General features: G+C 41.5%; 2 protein-coding genes across 2 annotated transcripts; both read left to right on the top strand.

Annotated features, from left to right (window-relative positions):
- Positions 1 to 571: 571 nt before the first annotated feature.
- LOC118414187 (protein mono-ADP-ribosyltransferase PARP14-like) lies at positions 572 to 13,262 on the top strand (the record flags this gene model as incomplete). The annotated part of the gene is given in 27 exon segments (XM_035818050.1): positions 572 to 709; positions 967 to 1,059; positions 1,247 to 1,840; positions 1,995 to 2,122; positions 2,366 to 2,495; positions 2,680 to 2,916; positions 3,100 to 4,515; positions 4,659 to 4,804; positions 5,016 to 5,160; positions 5,406 to 5,546; positions 5,730 to 5,843; positions 6,034 to 6,190; positions 6,791 to 6,998; positions 7,131 to 7,229; positions 7,379 to 7,498; positions 7,761 to 7,937; positions 8,129 to 8,261; positions 8,449 to 8,586; positions 8,798 to 8,917; positions 9,221 to 9,361; positions 9,752 to 9,970; positions 10,078 to 10,401; positions 10,531 to 10,675; positions 10,889 to 11,097; positions 11,449 to 11,680; positions 12,136 to 12,230; positions 12,461 to 13,262. Coding segments are annotated over 27 exon segments (6,083 nt in total), but the record flags the coding sequence as incomplete, so codon positions are not given.
- A 234-nt stretch (positions 13,263 to 13,496) lies between these two features.
- LOC118414191 (protein mono-ADP-ribosyltransferase PARP14-like) lies at positions 13,497 to 20,695 on the top strand. The gene is made up of 14 exons (XM_035818056.1): positions 13,497 to 14,489; positions 15,140 to 15,268; positions 15,403 to 15,732; positions 15,898 to 16,010; positions 16,243 to 16,390; positions 16,745 to 16,864; positions 17,059 to 17,199; positions 17,399 to 17,569; positions 17,813 to 18,031; positions 18,152 to 18,293; positions 18,415 to 18,623; positions 19,001 to 19,238; positions 19,361 to 19,455; positions 20,163 to 20,695. Exons 1-14 carry the CDS (start codon positions 14,342 to 14,344, stop codon positions 20,456 to 20,458), a joined length of 2,499 nt encoding a protein of 832 aa, XP_035673949.1. The 5' UTR covers positions 13,497 to 14,341; the 3' UTR covers positions 20,459 to 20,695.
- Positions 20,696 to 20,919: the final 224 nt, after the last annotated feature.

The following is a 20,919-nucleotide window of genomic DNA, read 5'->3' on the forward strand; positions in this document are numbered from 1 at the left end:
TATATCAGAGGTATAAAAATGATGACGTCATCAATTTGGCCCCCCAAAAATCAGATTTAGAATTCTTTAATGCCCATCTATCAACATTCGTTATGGCTGTCGCTCCATTCTTTCTTAATTCATTAATAAGAAAACAGTGGAAGGTCAAAATGCCAATTTAGCCAACCGAGATACCTTAAACACAATGGAAGCCATTTAAACCATGCATCGGGCATGTTGTGAGTCGATACTCTTCTGACCGACCACCTGACCAAATCGACCACCTTTGCCCGGTCCCCCCATGGTCATCTTGGGCAGGTTTGACTGTATTATTAATTCAAAAACACTTTGAAGAGTCAATTGAGATCAAGTCATCATGTTATCAAGTCACTGTAAGAGCTGTTTTATTTTGGTCGACTGTAACGGTTATGAATTATGACAACATTTAAACATGTAATAATGGTGTTTGTGTGCTATTTTATTTCTATTTATCTATCTAAAAAATACTTACTTGCAACTCATTGTTGGCATGATTCTATGGTTGATATGAGTGAAACAGTATGATATTGATGAAGATAAAATCCCATTGCAGTGGCGCAAAATGTACTTGCTCAGCCTGGACATTACATCCAGGGCAGTAGAGTGAAAGTTGTTCCTTGTCCTGGAGACTTAGAAGAACCAGAGATGGAATCTGATGCAGAGGAGTGTGACAGTGTGGACCATCATGCAAGTGAGCAGTTGTGGAATTTTATCTGTTCTGGATGTTTATGAAGTTGATAAATTGCAATAATACCGATGGCGATTAATGTCATTCATCTTTGTCACCTAATTTGATAGTTTAAAGTATAGAGGCTACATGTAGGCTTTGCTTATCAAAGACAAGTGTATTTCTCTTTGCCTTGTATAATGTAAGCACCATATTATTCTCAATCTGCAAAACCAACAGAGCATCCAAAGTCTTACGAAGATCTAATTGTTCCTATTTAGATGCATCTTTTCCAAGTGAGATGTCTTTCCTGGGGAAGAAATTTGAAGAGGTCATCACATCCAGCCTAGTTTCACCTTCAAAGAAGCTCAAAGGTATAGTTTGTTGAATATTCTGGGCTTTACTCTTGTCTTATGCTATCTCAACATGGAAGAACAGCATCTATTCAATATGATTATAGCCATCTGTTTGATAAAGGCAGTTTTTTAGAGATCAAATATGCATCATGCCATGCACGACAATTTGTACAAAATAGTTAAAAAGTATCACTATTTCTTACAGTTGACTCCAATGAAGTATCATCACAAGGCCATTCTGCTGGCTCAGCATCTGGAGGAAATGTCTGTCGTCCCAGGATCCCGGCTCATCCTATGTTCTCCACACCAAAAGAATCACCTCTGAACAGAAAGATGGAAGAGGAAAGGGCGACCCCAAGCTCATCATCTCTTCTGCCATCAAAGTCATCATTACAGATGGAAGTGGTATCGACTGATGTGGCATCAGCAGGCCCAAAGTGGCCTGAAGCACCATCGGCCTCAACAAGTAAAGAGGACACAAACTACACAGATAATGTAATGACAGATGGGGCAGCACCAGATGACATGTTGTTGGAGGACCATCCTGTCCTTGACATGGGTGATGGTAGTGTAAGGCCAAAAGAAACAGGACAGCACAACACCCCTTTTGCAAAGGAGACAACAGAAGAAGGACTATATCCTGCTGAAGACGTAGTTCTTCAAGTGTCAGGGTTTTCTCCTGATCAAAGCCAGACTGTAGAGATGTACTTTGAGAACTCAAAACGGTCTGGAGGGGGAGAAATGAAGAGCTTTGAAATCAGAGAGGACAAAGCCTTCATTGTCTTCAGTGACCCAGCAGGTAGAATTGCTCATTATGTAGAGTCCAGTTTAGGACTATCCTGTAAGGTTACACAGAAATATATTCTTTAAAAAAACTAAACATATTTTTCCCTAGCACATTGTCTTCTATGACTGAGTCATTAACATGATGTCCCACATTTTTGTATCCTCAGCTAGTGAGCGTGTGCTGGCTAGAGAGCACAAGATTGGACAGGCTACATTTCTTGTTAAAGCAGTAAGGTCAAATATGGCAGCCAATGCAAGAGAACGTCCACTTCATAGTACTTGCCTCCTTGTAAAGGTACGTTGGACAGCCATTGCAAATTTCTGGCCTTTTACGGAAGTTTTTTTATCATCTTTAAAATAAATTAAAGTGAATAATTGTGATTGGGCTTCAGAGCTTGTAGGTATGTCACACTCTAGGGTAAACTACAGAATATTTCAATGATGATGATGATTAGTTGTATTTATTAAGTTAGAAAAGTTAAATAAGTTCAATGGAGTATGCCAAATGTTTGCTATGTTGATGTTTAAACTTTCTTAGGGCATAAATGAAAGCACCTCCAGAGAAACCCTTCTGCTGTACATGGAGGCCATCAGTGGGGATACTGTTGTTGACATTGTCTACAGTTCGCAACCAGGACTGGCCTTGGTTACAATGGACCGTATAACTGGTAAGTACAATTGATGGTGTGTGGTATTATTAATGGGTAAATCCTACAAATTTCAATTTGATAGCACTTGGTCCTGAACCATTGCTTTATTCTTATATTTTACCCCTCTGTATTACCAATCAATTTTCACTTTCTGCTTTAGATGTAAAGGTCACCACTCACATTAATGTTATTATTTCCTAAGACTTTGACAGAATGGTAGCCAAGTCTGCTGTCAAACAACTTGAGGGCAGGAGTCTGACAGTTGAGAGGGTCCCCATCACTGATGGCATCATAGTGACGGGCCTGCCTGACAACACACCAAAGGACCTCGTGGAGCTGTATTTCGACAATGCCAACAGGAGTGGGGGAGGACCAATTGCTGATGTCAAGTATGACCAAACTAGAGGGACAGCCATCATACACTTTGAAAGTCCAGACAGTATGTAAAATATCTTTTTGATTTTGCTTCTGAAATTGATGCATATTATCTAGACTAAATTGTAATTATCTGATAGTTAAAGGCTACAGAGTCTGGAACTTTCATTTGCTTGGCAACTTCTACACTGTACAGAATTAGACTCCAATCATACATTGCTTTATAATATTTTTTTATTTTCCAAAGCTGTCAACACAGTCCTCCAACAAGAACACAAACTGAACAACACTGTTATCACAGTGAAGCCTTACTACGAGTGCCTTGGAGAAACACTGGAAGATCATGACCCTGCAGCACTCAAACTCCCTGACCCTGTTGAAGTAGAGGTTAATGCTGAAGTAATGAATTTCATCTCTTCCACTGAAACCTACATAAATGAACTCACAAAAACAATGGAGGATATCTATGCCACTGTTGACTGGAATCCAAGTCTTGGAAGAGTTGCTGTTTTGACCCCAACAATGACCCCTGCACTAAAAGATGTCCACAAGGTCACCCAGGATTGGGCACAGAGAAGCAAGAACTTTTTGGAAGAGTATCTCAGGAAGTTTCAAGCAGTTCAGTTCTCTGTGTCTCCAGACATATGGGAGCATGCCAAAGACGAAGTACAGAAAATTGTGGAGAACATTAGCAGAGAAGCTGTCTGGGTTGATGGATATGAAAAGGAGGAAGGAGGCGGATCTGTACAAATTATTGGAACAGTGGAGGCAGTTGCTGAGGCCAGACATTGTTACAAAGCCATGGTTGATAAAGTAGAGGCACACCTGAAAAGAGAGGCATCCATCGTGACAGACCATATCCGTAACATCATGGCTGCGAGGCTCAAGTTGCTTAACATGCACAACTTTCCCTCCAAACATTCTGACATAGAAATGCAGCTTCATATTGACAGGCAGGAAGTGTTCTTCAGGGGTCAGCAGTCTCTGGTCACCAATGCTAAAATCAAAGTTTATGAATTTTTTAACAGCTTGGTAGAGGAGAGGATCAACCTGTCTCGTGGGATACGGGAATACCTTATGTCAAACAAGGGAAGGGGATACGTTGAAAACTCCATGCAGGAGAAAGGAATCATGGCAACTTGCAGCACAGATAATGGCGAAGTGATGGTGCTGGCAGTGGATCCTCAGGACATACAAAGTGCAAAACATATCTTACAACAGAGCATATCTGAAACAAAGATAACTGTTCCTGATGATAGTGAAGACTTGCTGGACACCCGTGGATGGGCCGATCACATTGGACACTTGAAGGATACGCTAGCAGTTGACATCCATGCTAATACATCAGGCAGTGTGTGGGTTGTGGGACCTTCAGAAATTGTCCCCTTAGCACAAGGTGAAGTCAACAGCTACATAGTAAACAACACCATTGTCAAGATTGACATGAATGTAGGAGAGGGATGCATGAAGTTTCTTCAAGACTATCATCGCAGTGCCATCAGTGGGATAGAGAGGAAGCTGATGGACCATAAAGTAAAGATAACTCAAACTGGGAAAGGCTTCTTAATCCATGGGACCAAAGAGGGAACACAAGCTGCCAAGGCTGAGCTGCAGGACCTAGTGTCAGCTGTACTGATAGAGACGATGGCGGTAACTAAGCCAGGTGAGTCTTACAATGTAACTTTGGTTTGACTCCATGTTATTTATTTGCGTAGTCTTTCTCAATGCTTAGGTACTATTCATAAGATATTATCTATAATATGATATCTATACCCTCATAGCTGACAGACTTCAATGTGTTTTCAGGATTGTACAAGTTCTTCACTGGGAACATTGGAAAAGGGCTCCTGAAGGTCATAGAGAGAGAAGAGAAGGTGGTGATCTCAACAGAAGACATTCCTGCTGGTGCAGCAGCATCTGGTGTTGGAAGGCCAGTCTCTGCTCCAAAACAAGTAAGTGAGCAAAAAATATTTCAAAAGTTTGTTTACTCATGTTGTCATTTCTTTATTTCTTTGTCATGATTCAAGATATTGGTTACTGTACTGCAGCCTGTCATAAGTTTCTTTCATTGAAACATTTAGGTTTTTACCTTTATTGTAACTTGGTGATACAAAACTGTATGTGCACTTCATCATGACTTGATCACTATTTTCTCTTCCACAGCTCTGCTGTGTGACAACCAGACAAGGGAAGAAACTATTTGTCTGCCAGGGAGACCTGACAGCTCTACAGGTGGACGTCATCGTTAATGCAGCCAACAGCAGACTGTCTCATGTTGGGGGTCTGGCCGCAGCTCTGGTGAAAGCAGGTGCTTGCAGGTTTTCTTTTGTCTCTCTTTCTGTTAATGATTCATATGAAATGAAAAAGACTTAAAATGTTTGGCATGTAAGCTTAGATATGATAGGTATGCAGAAGGTAGAAATATAATAAACCATGTGCTCTATTGTCTGCACAATGGAGGTTTTGTTTGTACTGATATTAGTGGATTTGAGAGTAGATTGGACAGCTGGAGGCATCATGAGATTTTCCCAATCTTCCTGTCTCCTTCTGCAGGAGGCAAAGAGATCCAGAGGGACTGTGAGTCCTACATCAGGACGTCAGGCCAGCTGTCTGATGGAGACGTCATGACAACCAAACCTTACCGACTTCCCTGCAAGATGGTTGTCCATGCTGTTGGGCCTCAGTGGAAGTCAGGTGAGGAGGAGCACTTGAAGTTGATGCTTTTAAATCTGTAACTTATCACATGGCATAAGTGCCAGCTCTGTACATTGTATTTCCAACTGCGCTGTAGTATTAGTTCCATCTTTATGGGCTTTATCCTTATGGTCTTTATCCTTATAACATGACTAACAGAACTGTATTTTCTGCTGTTTGCAGGTTTATCTGAAGATGAAAAAGGAGGAAAAGAAGCTAATCTTTACCGGGCAACATTCAGCTCACTCCAAGAGGCAAAGGACTTCCACAGTATTGGCATACCTGCTATCAGCTCAGGTCAGATTTTGGAGATAGTTGTTCTTTCTAGATAGTTTCATTATATGTATCCATGACCCACAAGATGGTTATGTTTGTCTGAAATATTCTAGTTCCAGTTAAAAAAATCAGGGAGAAAGTTCTCTTAGTTTTGTTGTTCATGGCTTTGTCATACATTTTTTTGACCACATGTCCATTTTACATTCTATAGGTGTCTATGGCTTTCCAATTGACTTATGTGTCAGTGCAATCCTGGAAGGAGTGATGTCATTCTTCAACATACATCCTAACTGCAAGTTATCAGAAGTGTACTTCACAGAAATGGATGCGAAGAAGACTGGAGCCTTCAAGGCTGAAATGGTCAAGAGGTAAGGCAAAATAAACTTTATTTATAACATCCATGTACCATATCAAGAAATTGGAAAAAAGCTGAAACTAATATATATTATTCATTACCTTTTGTCGCCCTTTAACCTCATCCCCACTGCCTAAACCAAATAAAACAAGGAGATAACACTTCAACATTTAAATACCAGTACTTAAAGCTCACATATGTGCCTTGATTGGTGTGGAATGATATATACTACCGGTAGTAGCTTTATCACAGATTCAGCATTATTGGGCCAATGTGCTATTTCTGATTTTTATTGCTACCCTTTTTTTCTGGGGAAAAACAGAAACTTTAGAAATAGAAATGGGCCTGTCCAAGGTGCTGAAGGTCATTAAATTTAACTACATTTCAAAGGTTTTAAAGTGATAAATAAGCAGAAGATGGAACCAGCTGTAAGTAATGTGTAAAGAAGATTTACTGATAGGTAATTGTCAGGTTTGTTACTGAAGAGAAGATACTTTAAATTGTAAATGGATTCTTTGTACAGAATTGTTAATGATGCTCTGGACTTTGCAAATAAAAACTTGATAAGAGGTGCTTCCACATACATTTGTATGTTGTATATTAATCCCCTCAGGTTTGGTGCAGATAATGTAAAATTGTCAAATTGGAGTGAGTCCATCTCCTCCGGAGCTGCTGCTGTGCCTGGTCCATCTGGTGTTGGCAGGGAGAGAGTTTCTACACATGGACAACCTGCATCATCTAGCACTGGACATGGGGACTCCATCAGGACTGCTGAAGGTCTCACTCTACAACTGAAGCAAGGAGGCATCACTGCTGAGCAGGTACAAGTGCTTTACTGTCAGCATTAGCAATTGGTCAAAGACTTTGTATTTGTGTATGTCTTTGTCTTTTTGTGTGTTCGTGTGTACGTGTGTGTTTGTTATTGTGCTATAATTATCTTGCTTATTTTTCAGGCTGATGTTTTGGTAAACACAGTTGGAACTGACCTGGATCTTGGCCAGGGAGGTGTTGCAAGTGCCTTTTTAAAGGCAGGGGGACCTGAGCTACAACAGGTGTGTACACACATTATAACACTCGCTCAGCTTTGTTGAACATACATTTTCAGGGTAGCTTTTTGTTAGGTCCCTAATCCCAGACACTGCTTTTTTTGTGTTCCTGGTAACAATCTGGGCCATGAATTGTTTTCTGCCTTTATATAAAGTTCTGTAGTGCACATGGAAAAGCCAAGCCAGGCGATGTGGTGCCAACACCATCTGCAGGAGGGCTACTCTGTCAGCAGGTGTACCATGCTGTCATCTCCTGGTGGCAGAATACAGATACAGTAAGTAGCTAGCAGTTACAGCTGTAGAGTACATGAATTTGAATTCCACTAATTTTGAGTTTGGCAAGTACTCAGGCTGCATAAGAATGAGAGGTTAAAGCCATCACTGTCACATTTGGTAGTTTGTTGTGTGTGCTCAATGTGTGACTGCCCTCAAGCATGGGACTGATGCCTCACAATGTCTTCTACAAAAGTGAATGTTGTGATGTTTTTATCTAAGTCATTCTAGTTTGTTTACCTGTTGCATATCTTTTACCTACAGCCTCTACGAACAATCATCCAGACCTGCCTGACAATGGCCCATAAGAATGGGCTCCCTTCCATTGCCTTCCCAGCCCTGGGCACAGGGAACCTGGGTTATCCCAGGAGCGTTGCAGCCAGCGCCATGTTTGATGAAGTTATCAACTTCAGCCAAGCAAATCCTAGGACATCACTGAAGGTGATGAATTTATGTTCATAAAAGAAATTTGATAGATCTTGCATATGCAGTTCTGGCAGGATTGCATGGTTGTTTCAGGTGTGATATAACTGAAAAAAAGATCAGAGGCAGCTGTTACATCATTACTGCTGTTTCTTTTTCAACAATTATATTTTTGCTGTACGTAATTGTGGAACTGCCTTTTTTACCAGCATGTCAGCATTGTGGTATATGATCAGCCAACTGTGCAAGCCTTCCAAGAAGAACTAAGAACAAGACAGGGGTTGCCTGGAACAGCACGGTTGGCAGGGGCTGCGGCAGCTACGGGAAACCCTTCAACAACAGGTTAGGCGTACATTTTGATCATGATCATTTCCTGTTGTTTTTTTTCTATTGAAATATTGTAAATTTCAAAATGAAGAGCACAGAATGCTACATTGGCTGCTATTGCAACTAAAATAAACTAATGGATGACTATCTAATACTATACAAAAGTTTATGTGAAGTTTTTATCGCTTGTTTAACTGTACAGGTTTTTATTCTGCCGTGACAAGTCCACAACCCAACCAACAACAGATGACCATTGGAAATGTCACCCTTCAAGTCCAGCAGGGTGACATCACCACAGAGTCAGTGGATGCCATCATTGTACCTACCAACAACAAGCTTCGTAAGTGTTTCACTGTATGTCACACAAAAGTCATGGTGCATTGCCCCCCACCCAACTGGCTAAGTGTTTATTACTGACAAACACAACAGCTTCCTTGTATGATTAAGATAAGAGAGGACTTGGAGAATAGTTGCAATATTTAAAGACTGTTCTTTTCATACCATTTGAATCTGAGGTATGTACATAACAGAATATTTCTCTACAAACATAGGTCTAGATGCAGGAGTAGCTCAAGTTGTTTCCAGGAAGGCTGGCGGTAGCCTCCAAGCGGAATGTCTTGCAGTCGTCCAGCAATATGGGGAACTCCAGAATGGAGCCGTAGCTACGACTGGTATGTCGATAATCTACTCTTGTGCTTGTCTGGGTGCCTCCAGTTGACTGTTGTTTGTCAGAGTCTAGTTTTATAATTGCACATTGTAAAACTCAGAAAACATTTTATAATACTGGTCAATGGAATCCGATGAAATTGTGTAATCAGACAAGTATAAGATGTACTACATGTCTTTTGAAGGTAACATGGAAAGAGATATGAGTACTATATCAGTATGCTCTACATGAAATAAAGCCTTCCTGTTGTAAGTGAGAAGACATCTGTGTACATGTACAATACTAGGAATTACACCGTCCCCTCCAGGTGCAGGAAGCCTGCCCTGTAGACATGTGCTCCACCTGGCTAACCCTCAACCCAACCACCTGAAGGACAACATAAAACACTGCCTCCAGACTGCAGACCAGAAAAAACTGAAGTCTGTAGCACTGCCTGCCATTGGGACAGGTAAGGTTGTGTTTACCATTGTACTCCAGTACTGACAGTAAGATGGGACAAAACATTTCAAGTTGTGAATCCTATGTACATTTTGTACAATCCTTTAAGACCAATAAGAATTGATATTTGTAAGTACATGAGGTTGATAAAGGAAGTACACATTGTGATGGTATATATACATGTATATGAATATGAATATACTACATGTATATGGAGTGGTTGGCTATGTTGTCATCAGATCTAGAAACTATTAACATTCATGATTTGTCGTTCTTACGCACATCATTCTTAAGCTACATTGGGTGCAGAAGCTTGATGGTTATATACTACTGCATAATTCTTTTCTGCTCAACTAGCTAACTTCGTTTCAGGAGTCTAATTGTTACATTTGATACACAGGAGGAATCAACATCAGTCCGGACCAGTCAGCTAAAGGCATGCTGGATGGCATTGCAGAGTTTGTACAACAGTCCAACCCACAGAACCTGGCTCTGGTCAGAATCACCATCTTCCAGCCACAAATGCTGCAAACATTCCACACAGAGATGGACAACAGGGCAAAGAGCCTAAGTGGCAAGCTGACTGGACTTGGTAGCAGAGTCATAGAAAAGGTTAAAAGTAAGTGATCCTCAAAGCTATGTTTTTAAGAAAGATTTGAGACAGTTGAATTGATGTGACAGTTATTGTTACCTGTCCCTTTAGTAATGAAATATTCTATTTTTTAGAAGTTGCGAGGAATGTGTTGGGGTTGAAGCCAAGCACCAAGAAAGTAGCATCTGCACTGGGATTCGCCTCCTGGGATGGAACTGCTGACCCAACATTATCATCGCCATCCAGCGAGTCGTCAGAACGTACAGGGGATCTCCAGCTTAATTTTTTTGGTGCCGACCAAAGAAGCATTGACTCTGCCAAAAGAAAGGTGGAAGGACTGGTGGAGGAAAAGTCCAAGAATGAAGTGATTGAGAACGCAGCTGTAGCTCAGCTCACACAGGAGGAAATCAAGCTGCTTGTGGCATACGGACGCCAAAGGAATGTAAATGTGACTGTTGGTAAGACCATTTTACTCTTTACAAACACAAGTTAACTTGTTTGCCTGCCATGTATTGTCTTAATAGTATACATCTTCCCTCTGATGACCGTATATCACCATTATAATCACTACCCTCACCTTGTTTCAGAACAAGGGGCACGCCATCGCATATGCATCCAGGGCGCCAGTGACATGACATCAGTCATCTCAAAAGTTTGGGAAGTGTTAAACATCAAGATTGAGGAGGGTAGGAAGTTTGAGTCAGCTCTGTTCTTGCAGAAGGATGTGCAGTGGTGAGTTATAAGCTGTCATTTTTGTAAAATTTTAGAGTAACATCCAATTTGCATGGTCACTTTTTATCTACAATGTTTATCTCTTGAAACAGTGCTAGCTTGAATTTTATCAGTTGTGATGCTTCTAGATTTTAGTAACACCTTGCAATATACCTTCCAATACACCTTCACATGTTTTAACATGCTAATATTGAATCATATTCTCTTTGATAGGCATTATGAAAAGCCAGATGGCTCCTATCAGGAGTTTGAGCCCTTGGTGAATGCAGAAATTGAGGAGGCCTTCCAGGCTAAGAGACCAAAGGTTCAGTATGAAGAAGAGGGAGAGAAATACGAGATAGACTTCCAATCCAAACAGGAGAGAAATCTGTCAACTGGTGCAATAACCAAGGTTCGCAGAGATGACATGAGAGCTGATACAGGTATCACGGACCTTGCAATATTAATGTTCATTACTGCTATCCTCCATCTCCTTAGCTTGTGATAATGTTTGGCCATTGATATGTTCCTATTTTATCTTCCTTCTTCTCTTTTACTCAAATTGTAAAACATGTATAAGTTAGGTATTACTAATTAGAGAAATAATGAGATATCCAAATTCTTCATATCTGTTATTGGTTTCTTTGTTACTTTGTAGAAACTTTTTTCAGCAATTTAGGTTGCTGATTGCTATGCTACAGTCCCTATTACAGCATTATGCATGAATAAATGCTCTCCACCGATCCACCAACCTTTCCATGCTGTCTCTTACTAAGACATTTTGTTGCCATCAGGTGCAGGTATGCCTGCAGGTTGGGACCCCCAGCCCACTGACCCAAGGACAGGAACCCCCCAGCTGTGTCACCTGGTAACACTGGTCCTGAACTCAGCCGAGTACAACACAGTAACCAGCAAACTTCTGCCTACCACGCTGAACATCCAGAAGATTGAGAGGGTGCAGAACCCCACCCTGTGGAAGCAGTACTGTGTGCAGAGGGAGAAAATCTGTCAGAAGAACCCAACCAGGTACGTGTACATGTACATGGATGTCATTGTTGATCCAGATACAAGCATACATTTGTATTATATGAGATATTAATGTATAATGTACATGTATAAGGATCCATTGATCCACTAATAAGAATCCATAATAAGAATTGTCAGATTTATTGGGAATTGCCTGATCACAAAATCTAAGCATTACATCAATGTAAGTACAGTATTTGTGTTCTTCAAAAGGAGCTACTGGCGATACAATTTTACTTGCAGCAAAAAAGAAATGAGTTAAGTATGCCTTAGAACTAAATCTACGAAAAAGAGCAGAGAATGATTACCTGAATACAGTACATTGAGAAGATTTACATTGTACATGTAGATTCACTTTATTCCAGTTACAACTAGTGAAGATTATACATAGATGCCAACATGCAAGCAATGCAAGTTTGAACTTTAACCTAGCATGAACCTTTCCAAATTTACAGGCAAAATGAACAAGAACTGTGGCATGGTTCACTAGCAGAGTCCTGTGTGAAGATTTCTCACCATGGTTTCAACAGGAGCTATGCTGGAATGAATGGTAAGTTGTTACTATAATCTTCTGTATTACTAGTACTAGTGCATTGTTAAGCATGCTTAATTATGACTATTCCAATTTCAGACCTTTCGTTTGCACTAATGTGTGTGATGCTCAGTCAAGGTTTTCTTGGATAGGAAGATGTCCTTGTTGTCATAACTTCGTAAATAAATTGTGTGATGTAGATTCTTAGCTCATCTACATGTACGTGTAAATTCTCTTTCTACCTTCAGCCACTGCATTCGGTAAGGGCACCTACTTTGCCAGGGATCCATCCTACTCAGTGAGGGGCTATGCCAGGCCTGATGCTAATGGACTGAAGCGACTATTTTTGGCAAAGGTCATTACAGGAGAGTACATCAGAGGGAACTCCAACATGATCGTTCCTCCTTCAAGACCAGGAGGAAACCCATTGGACACTTATGATTCAACTGTGGATAATGTTAACAATCCAAGTATTTTCTGTGTGTATCATGATGCTCAGGCATACCCAGAATATTTGCTAACATTTATCTAACTCTGTTATAAGTCTATTTTTGCTATTAGGTCTTAGATGTCATTGCCTACAGGTACAGCCTGTACAGGTACAGGTACTGTAGAAGTCTTGTAACCAGAAAATCTTGCATATTAGGGAGTCACCATGCATTTTCTTTGAAATATAAAGTATACATGAAATATGCTACCATTTGGACTATGTTTCACTCTTACATATATCTAGTCAGTCAGTGTTAGGTGTCAATTACACATATTGGTTATTAGATAAATACAATAATTAACAAAGCACTGTATTCTTTCTTTCTGGCAACATAAATGAATGTCAGAAAAATGGAACTTGTCATCCAGTATATCAGTATGTCCATCTTTTCAGATGTAAGTCATGGAACAATGTATTTTTGAGGCACAGAAACTTGCCACACCAACCCATGTATTGCACCAAACACTGTAATATTTCGATCTGACTGATACACATTTTTATTTTATGGTGACTGGATAATTGTTTGTGTCCATCTCTTATTACTAATGATTTAAAATTGGTTACTATAAAAAAAAGCTGCCTTTGTCCATTTTTGTATTGAAACTCTGTGGTTGTGTCAGGTGACAGATAAGAATGTTTTTGTCATGTGTGGCTTACAGTGTTACACAGGATATGGTGGTGACCAAGTGTAAACTTCCCCTTTTGATGATGAAAAACATAGAGACAAGCATGTATGACTGACAAAAGCCCCCTATTCATTACACTGGCTGCTTTGTTCCCATTCAGCCAACAGCCCCCACCAGGCCCATCATGTGTTTTTGAGAAAGTGGTAATATGTTAGTAAAACAGTTGTGATGGTCAATACACCAACTGACATTTAACAGAATGCCAAGAACATAAATATTGAAAATGATAACGAAGTACTGTTGAAAATGATGTGTTTCATCAAAAAGCAGGTTGAACATATACCTGTTGACACTGAACTCCAGTACAACTATTTTGGCACAATTTCGATGGGAAATACCTTTCTAGTCATCGATGATCAGTCTCACTACACGGGGAAACCCAAGGCTAGATCCCCTTTTCAACCTCCTTGGCTAGATCAGTTAAGCGCTTACGGGACGGTTCATGAATGCTTTTGGCTGGGGAGACTTGAAAAACAATTTGAGACGTCAAAAAAATATTTATCAGTGGTCAAGGACGTTACAAATGACACAAAGTGACACATGCCTGTTCATATTCACTTCGTACAATCCGGCCATAATTGTAACCACCTATCCCAATCCCTCACAGTCGTAAGTAAACATTGACATAATTAAACATTTAGAAAAGGGAATTTCCCAGGACATTGTTGGTGCTTCCGTTTAAGTCTCATTGTTAAAAACGAAGAAGGTGGGGATTTTGTGGGCGAAATTTTGCGCTCCGACGAACCCCCAAATCATCACATGTTGTTGAGCAAGAAATGATACATCGAAACTGTCACCGTTATATAAGCTATGGAACAGTCATTCCACGGAAATGTGCCTGCGGCATTTCTAGCGCGGCCTCCAGTGTCTCCGGTCCTGCGACGTCCGATAGACACGTTGGTTTGTCGGTGCTGTATCGCGTGAGAGACCAGGGGACAGCGCTGCTGTAGACCATGGCTGGGACCGTTCTTCTCAGGGGTCTTCCCGACCTGCCGGCGCTGCAGGACCAACTGACGGTGTACTTCGGTAGACGCGGAAAGGTCCAGGCAGTGCGGCTGCTCGGGCCGGGACGGGCAATCGTTACGTTTGCAGAAGGTAGCGGTGAGTCAAATCAAAATTGATCAATGGCTTTATTGATTATCATTAAGCTTTATAGCGTTTTAATGCGAGCAATTTAACCTTAATGCGAGCAAGAGTTAGATTGAATTTACATGTACAATTGATAAATCTGGCGAAACTGGCTGAGAAGAGGCAATGTATTCAAGCAATTGGCATTTTAGACATTTATTATTTTTCTCCATCGGAAGCTTGAAGACTGCTTGTTGTGTGGCACTATATTGGTAACAATGCCCTTGTAACCTGCGAAAGCAGAAAGGGAAGAGAAACCGCTCTGTTGTGTTGTGTTATATTAGCATCAAAAGAATCACGTCTCTGTCTAGACTTGTCTAACGGGGGTTGCTACATAACTATACTACATACACTAGCAACATTACCTATGTCGTGAACACGATGATTTTGAGCCACGCTTCAGTTTGTTCCTTACTAACCGTCACAAAAGTGCGACCTCTTTATTTTGTCCATCTACTAATTTTTTTTCTCCATTTGGTGATTAAAGCATGTTTATATTGTAACCAGCCGAATACGTCACCAGTGGGAATTAAACCATAGTGATATGGAGCAAGTATCTCAATGTTTGGGTATATGTGTGGTTAAAGCAGACAGACGAATTATTGACTTTCTGCTTTCCACAGTGGCACAAGCAGTAGCCTGTGAACAGGAGCATCTCTTCTTCGGCACAAAAATAAAAATTGAGCCCTGTCCACGTGACCTGGTAATAAATGATGGCAAAAACCAACAGTCGTTGACAGAAAAGGGAACAGGTAAGTATCATATGTCTGTGACTCTTATGTTTACATCACAATGCATTACAGTTTTAGCTGTTTTCAGCGGAATGTGTCGGAAGGCAAATTGTTTTTTATGTATCTTTGCATATTTTACCTTCCTATCGAAGCAGTACGCTATGGAGACCAGACAACCAGTGAGTCGATCCCTTCTGATTGTGGAGACTTTGTAGCGAGTGAAACGAGCGCGGAAGAGATGGTCTCCGATGAGGTAGGCGTCGGTGAGGGAATGACGAAATACCTGCAAACCCACCAAGCAGACGGCATCATGGAGGTAGAGGAAAGGCTGTCCCTGGAGTTTGTAAGAATCGGGAACACCAAAACCGGATTCTCTATCCATGGAACTGTAAGAGGGGTTGGCCAAGCGAAGGCAAGTCTGAAAGAAATGGCGGCCACCGTCAAGACTGCAGTACTTACCGTACAGAACACTCATCAGCTAAGAGGTGAGGATGCTGTTGTAGATGGTCTTCACTTTTCTTTGCTGACGCTGTCAATATAAATGTTGTTATGAACTCTATTTTTCATTTAAGGGACTTATCTCACCCGGCAATGATAGGTATGCACAAGTGTCACAAGTATTAGTAACCAATATCTGCATTTTTCGCAAGGTTTTACTCGATTCATCACTAAAGAGATGACAACAGGGCGATTGCGTGACATAGAACGCGACCACCAGTGTGTGATCGCCGTTGATGACATCTGTTCGCTCGAGCCCATGGAGGTAAGAGAATTAATGTATATATTTACACATTACATATACTATTGTTGCATTCACCACGGTCGCTGTTTCCCCTAATTAATTGAGATATCCTCTTATTTCCATTGTTTTGAGGTTTCATATCAACTCGTTTGAAATACCTTGAAATACTAATTTTGTCGGCGGCTACAGAATTTGAGAGCGTATCGCTGATTTATGTAAACAATATTATTGTTTCGCACCTTATCCTGGCTAGAATGAGGAGATGGCAGCCTTCCCAACGACCCCCTGTGAAGAGGACAACTGTGAGCTGCGCATTGGAGGACTCGTCCTGCAGGTCATGCCGGGTGATCTCATCAAAGACACGGCCGCGGGTATTGTCGTGCCCGTCAGCAGTCTTCTGGGTAAGGGGTAGTGATACATGTACTTTTATCTAGTGATTCGTGTCATGACGACAATGTACCTACATGTATACAATCAAAAACATCGTGTCTAATACAATTTCAACAGAAAACTTCTCAAATAGTTTGGTCAGTGTGTGTATATGATTGTACTCTGTCTAATATACATGGTGCGACCTGTATGTCAGGAGTAATGCTTAGTTTATGATAGTCACTAAAACAACAAAGTCTAATGATTCACCCAGGGTAACATTTCTTACATACAGCGATCAATATATTGTTTCCCATATATCAAATACTCCTGTAGTAGTAAACTGTAAGTAATATTTCAATCGTTACAAATACTACCATACCCAGATCACAGCCGGGGGATAGCAAGAACCGTTTCCCACGCGGCCGGACCCAGCGTGTTGGAACAGTGCCGAGAGTACGTCAGGACGGAAGGACGTCCGCGAGGTGGCGCCATCGTGGTTGTCGGTAAGACAAAGTCGATATGTTGAGCTCGAGATGATCATGGAGTTCATGACTATACAATCTCCCACTCACATGTAATGTGTACATTCGAATACATATTCTCCTCAAAATCTTACATACATTCTGTTGGCGTACATCATCTGCAATGTTTGAGTACTCGCCTACCACGCATTTGTTCCTTACACTTATCCACACAGAAGGTGGGCAGTTGCCTTGTGGTGCGATTTTGTACCTGACATCTCCGGATGCACGGCACCTGAGGAGCGATGTAAAGAACTGTCTCTGCCTCGCCAATAACCATGGATTCTGTTCGATTGCATTACCGGCCATTGGAACAGGTTCGTGTCTCTGAAATACAATTTGTAGTTTTGATCTGGTCACATTGTTACCGTGAATTAAACACAAAGATAATGTCTTTTTCTTTCTCATGGAAAGTTACCCTATGCCGTGAGGTCTCCAGAAACATACAATGAGCGATCTAGAAAATGCATGTCACTCCGTTTAAACATGATCACAATGATTTTGCCCACTTTCTAGGTGGATTTGGAATCACACCTGAGAGGTGTGCACGGCGCATGATCAATGGGATCATGGAGTTTGCCCAACACCCCAGAGGAAACCAGCTGACCGTTAAGCTCGTGAAGATTGTTGTACACCAGGACAGAACCATGGAGGCTTTCAGGGCGGAAATTTTCAAGAGAAGCAATGGTGAGATGAATGATATATGACATATAACGTTATACATGTATATGCTAAAACAATCCAGCTTTCTTGGACTAAAACATTGAACAGTTTCAGGTTTTTGGCCTTGCAATATTCATTCGTTCGTGTTAACGTCATATATCAAAAGTACATCAAGGTGACTATCATCACTGAACTATCATCCAATTTTGGTATATATCACTAGCTTCTGTGGTCATTCGTGGTCGTATTTACTTTACATCCTCCCAGAACATCGGTTGTCAGACGGACGGCCAAACGAATTGATTCTTCACTTCTTCGGCCCTGATGACTCCAGTGTAGAGGAGGCCAGGAGGAGGGTTGAGGACATGGTGGAGAACTACTCCACCCATGCGATCATCGTTGATCCGGCGGTACTACAACTGTCGGCTGAAGAGAGGAGGATGCTGCAAGTCTTCAGCCGCAGGGAGAAAGTGATGATCACAATAGGTAACTTCATTATCATACAACTCATTCTATGTCCTTTTCTTCAAATACCACTTGTACCTGTACATCTACAAAAGTATGATAGTACTATAAGAAACTATGTAGTATGGTTGTTTCTCATAGATGAGGAGAACGATGGCTGTTATCACATCGAAGGATCATGTGATGTGTCCGCGGCAGCCGCTGTCGTGCGGCGGTTCCTAGCCGACAAAAGGGAGAACAGGACGGCACGGAGAGAAATTCTGGGACTGAGCCGCTTTCAGTGGTGAGGACACTACATTTTTTAAAACTACGTACAAAAGTCTTGACATGTTATGTACATGGTGATTCATCTTGCAGATACATCTTAATCTAAACTCTACACAATTTGTGTTTGATTCACTTAGGTACTACGTTCTACCTACCGGCGAGTGTCGACCCTTCTGCACAGACAATAACGACCGGACAGAGATGATCTACCAGGCAGATGAGCAGCCGGCGTACTGTATCATCGGTGGGGAACTGTGCGTAGTGGACACCCATGCCAGGACACTCACCGTGATGTCATCGGCAGCAACCTTCGATATCCTGAGGGAGGACTTGGCTGGTGATAGAGGTACAGCTAGCTTGGCTATTTAGCGAACTGTTTGTATAGCCATGGTTATTATTTTCCCAACTATCATTTTTTTGTTTAGAGTTAACTTAGTTGTAGACCTTGAATTCCAAACCCATTGAATGAACATTTAAGTAACTACCGTAAGACATGCATTTCATAAGTAGAAAGGAGATCCTGATAACACCGACACTACATACGGAAGGGAAGACGGATTGATTTTACTCTACATATAGATACATGTATAACAGTTTGTTACAGCCGTTTTTCGAAAATGTACTCTACCTTGATGATAGGCAGATTATTATATCCCTACAATTACAAGAGCGATTTGTCAGTGACGATATCGATATGACCCAAACACCTTTACCCTGTTTCAGTTGGGGCAGTACCAGAGACATGGGACCCTCAGCCTCACGACAGAAACACCGACAGGCCTAAGGTGTGTCACATGGTGAAGCTCACCCCTGGATCTCCAGAGTACACCTTAGTGCAGAACAAGTTCCTGTCCAGCACAGGTCGCGTCAGGGTCCTCTCTATCGAGAGGGTGCAATCCCCAGCACTGTGGGAACAGTTCTTTGTAATAAAGAGGAACATGCTCTCTCGGAACTCAACAAAGTATGTATTCTTTCGTATTATGTACCTGTCGTTTACTATCTTTGCGCAAAGTTTCGCGTTTTAATGGGAGGAAGATATTGATCCAATATGTAAGAAGAAAATAATGACGACATTGTTTCCAGACCCATCGAGAAAGAACTCTGGCACGGTACCAACGCAGAGGCATGTCGGGAAATCAGCCCCAACGGCTTCAACAGACGATACAGCGGACAACACGGTAAAGGGGGCCTTTATATATTTCAATATATTGCATGAATATGACTAGTATGAAATATGGATATACATAAACGAATGGATGAAAGAATTGATTGAATTTCATTCAAGAAATCATGTGATTCTATCGTCTAGGTAGTGATATAAAAGAGGGTCTCATAACATCGACTGCAAAGTATACAGTAGTAATTGAACTGAGGTGGTGTTTTATTAGTCTCTACCAGACTCCGGATCGCTGGAAAATCGTAGAAATGGAACAAATAGAGAGGAATATAACCGGCCAGGGAACAGCTCGCGATCCTAGGAGTCTGTCGACTGTCGCTTTGACGAAAGGCAATAAAACTAATCCGTAGATCGCGTGCTGTTCCCTGGCCGGTTATATTCCTCTGGCCATCTTACTCTTCTATTTGTTCCATTTCTACGATTTTTCCAGCGATCCGGAGTCCGTAGATCGCGTGCTGTTCCCTGGCCGGTTATATTCCTCTGGCCGGTTTTCTCCTCTATTTGTTCCATTTCTACGATTTTTCCAGCGATCCGGAGTCTGGTAGAGACTAAAGGTCATGCATGGCAGAAGATATGAGAACACAACCGTTTATGCTGTGTGCTGTTGTGTTTTCGACAATGTCGACATTTGAAAAATAGTATATTTCATGTTACACGATTATTTCTCTGCTGCTTCCTGCCAATCGTAATCGTTTTTGTTCCACCCAGGGACGGCATACGGGAAAGGGACGTACTTCGCGGTGAACGCGTCCTACTCCGCGCACGACAGGTACTCCAGCCCAGATGCACAGGGACGGAAAAAGATGTACCTGGCGAAAGTACTGACGGGAGAATACACCTCGGGCAGGCGGCACATGTTCGTTCCTCCGCGTAGGCAGGACTCCAGTGGCCTGTCTTACGATTCAACCGTGGATGACATAAAAACGCCGACAACATACGTCGTATTTCATGACGCACAGGCTTATCCACAGTACCTCATAACCTTTAAGACGATACCAAATTGAAACGGATTGGTAAAAGGTGACCGAGAATCGCATTGAGGATTGCGTTAATAGACCTCTTGTGCTGATTTTTGGTCCGTAGATCAGTCGACGAAGCAAAAGTCGCAGCGAACTCAGTTTGGAAGAATCCTTGAATATGTATGTTAGTCGTTCTGAACATACGCTAAATGTCTATATCCGTCTCTTGCTTTGCCGTCGAAACTAGAATAGTAGTGTTGGCAGACAAATAAACATCGTCTCCGAAAATTATTGTGTGGCGATCCTTTATTTGCAGTCCTTTCGGATTACAATATCCTTTATCATCATAGTTGCAATTCCCTTTTTCTGCTTCTTGTTCTGCTTTCACAATTGTCCGTTGCGAACTGCACCGGCGTCATGGGTCAGAGGTGGGTACAAATACATGTCTCACGACGTCATTCATGATCACTTCCTCTTTCTTTCCCATGGTGTAATACGTTCTAGGG

This window comes from Branchiostoma floridae, chromosome 4, assembly GCF_000003815.2.
Source record: "Branchiostoma floridae strain S238N-H82 chromosome 4, Bfl_VNyyK, whole genome shotgun sequence".
Classification (NCBI taxonomy): Eukaryota; Metazoa; Chordata; class Leptocardii; order Amphioxiformes; family Branchiostomatidae; genus Branchiostoma; species Branchiostoma floridae.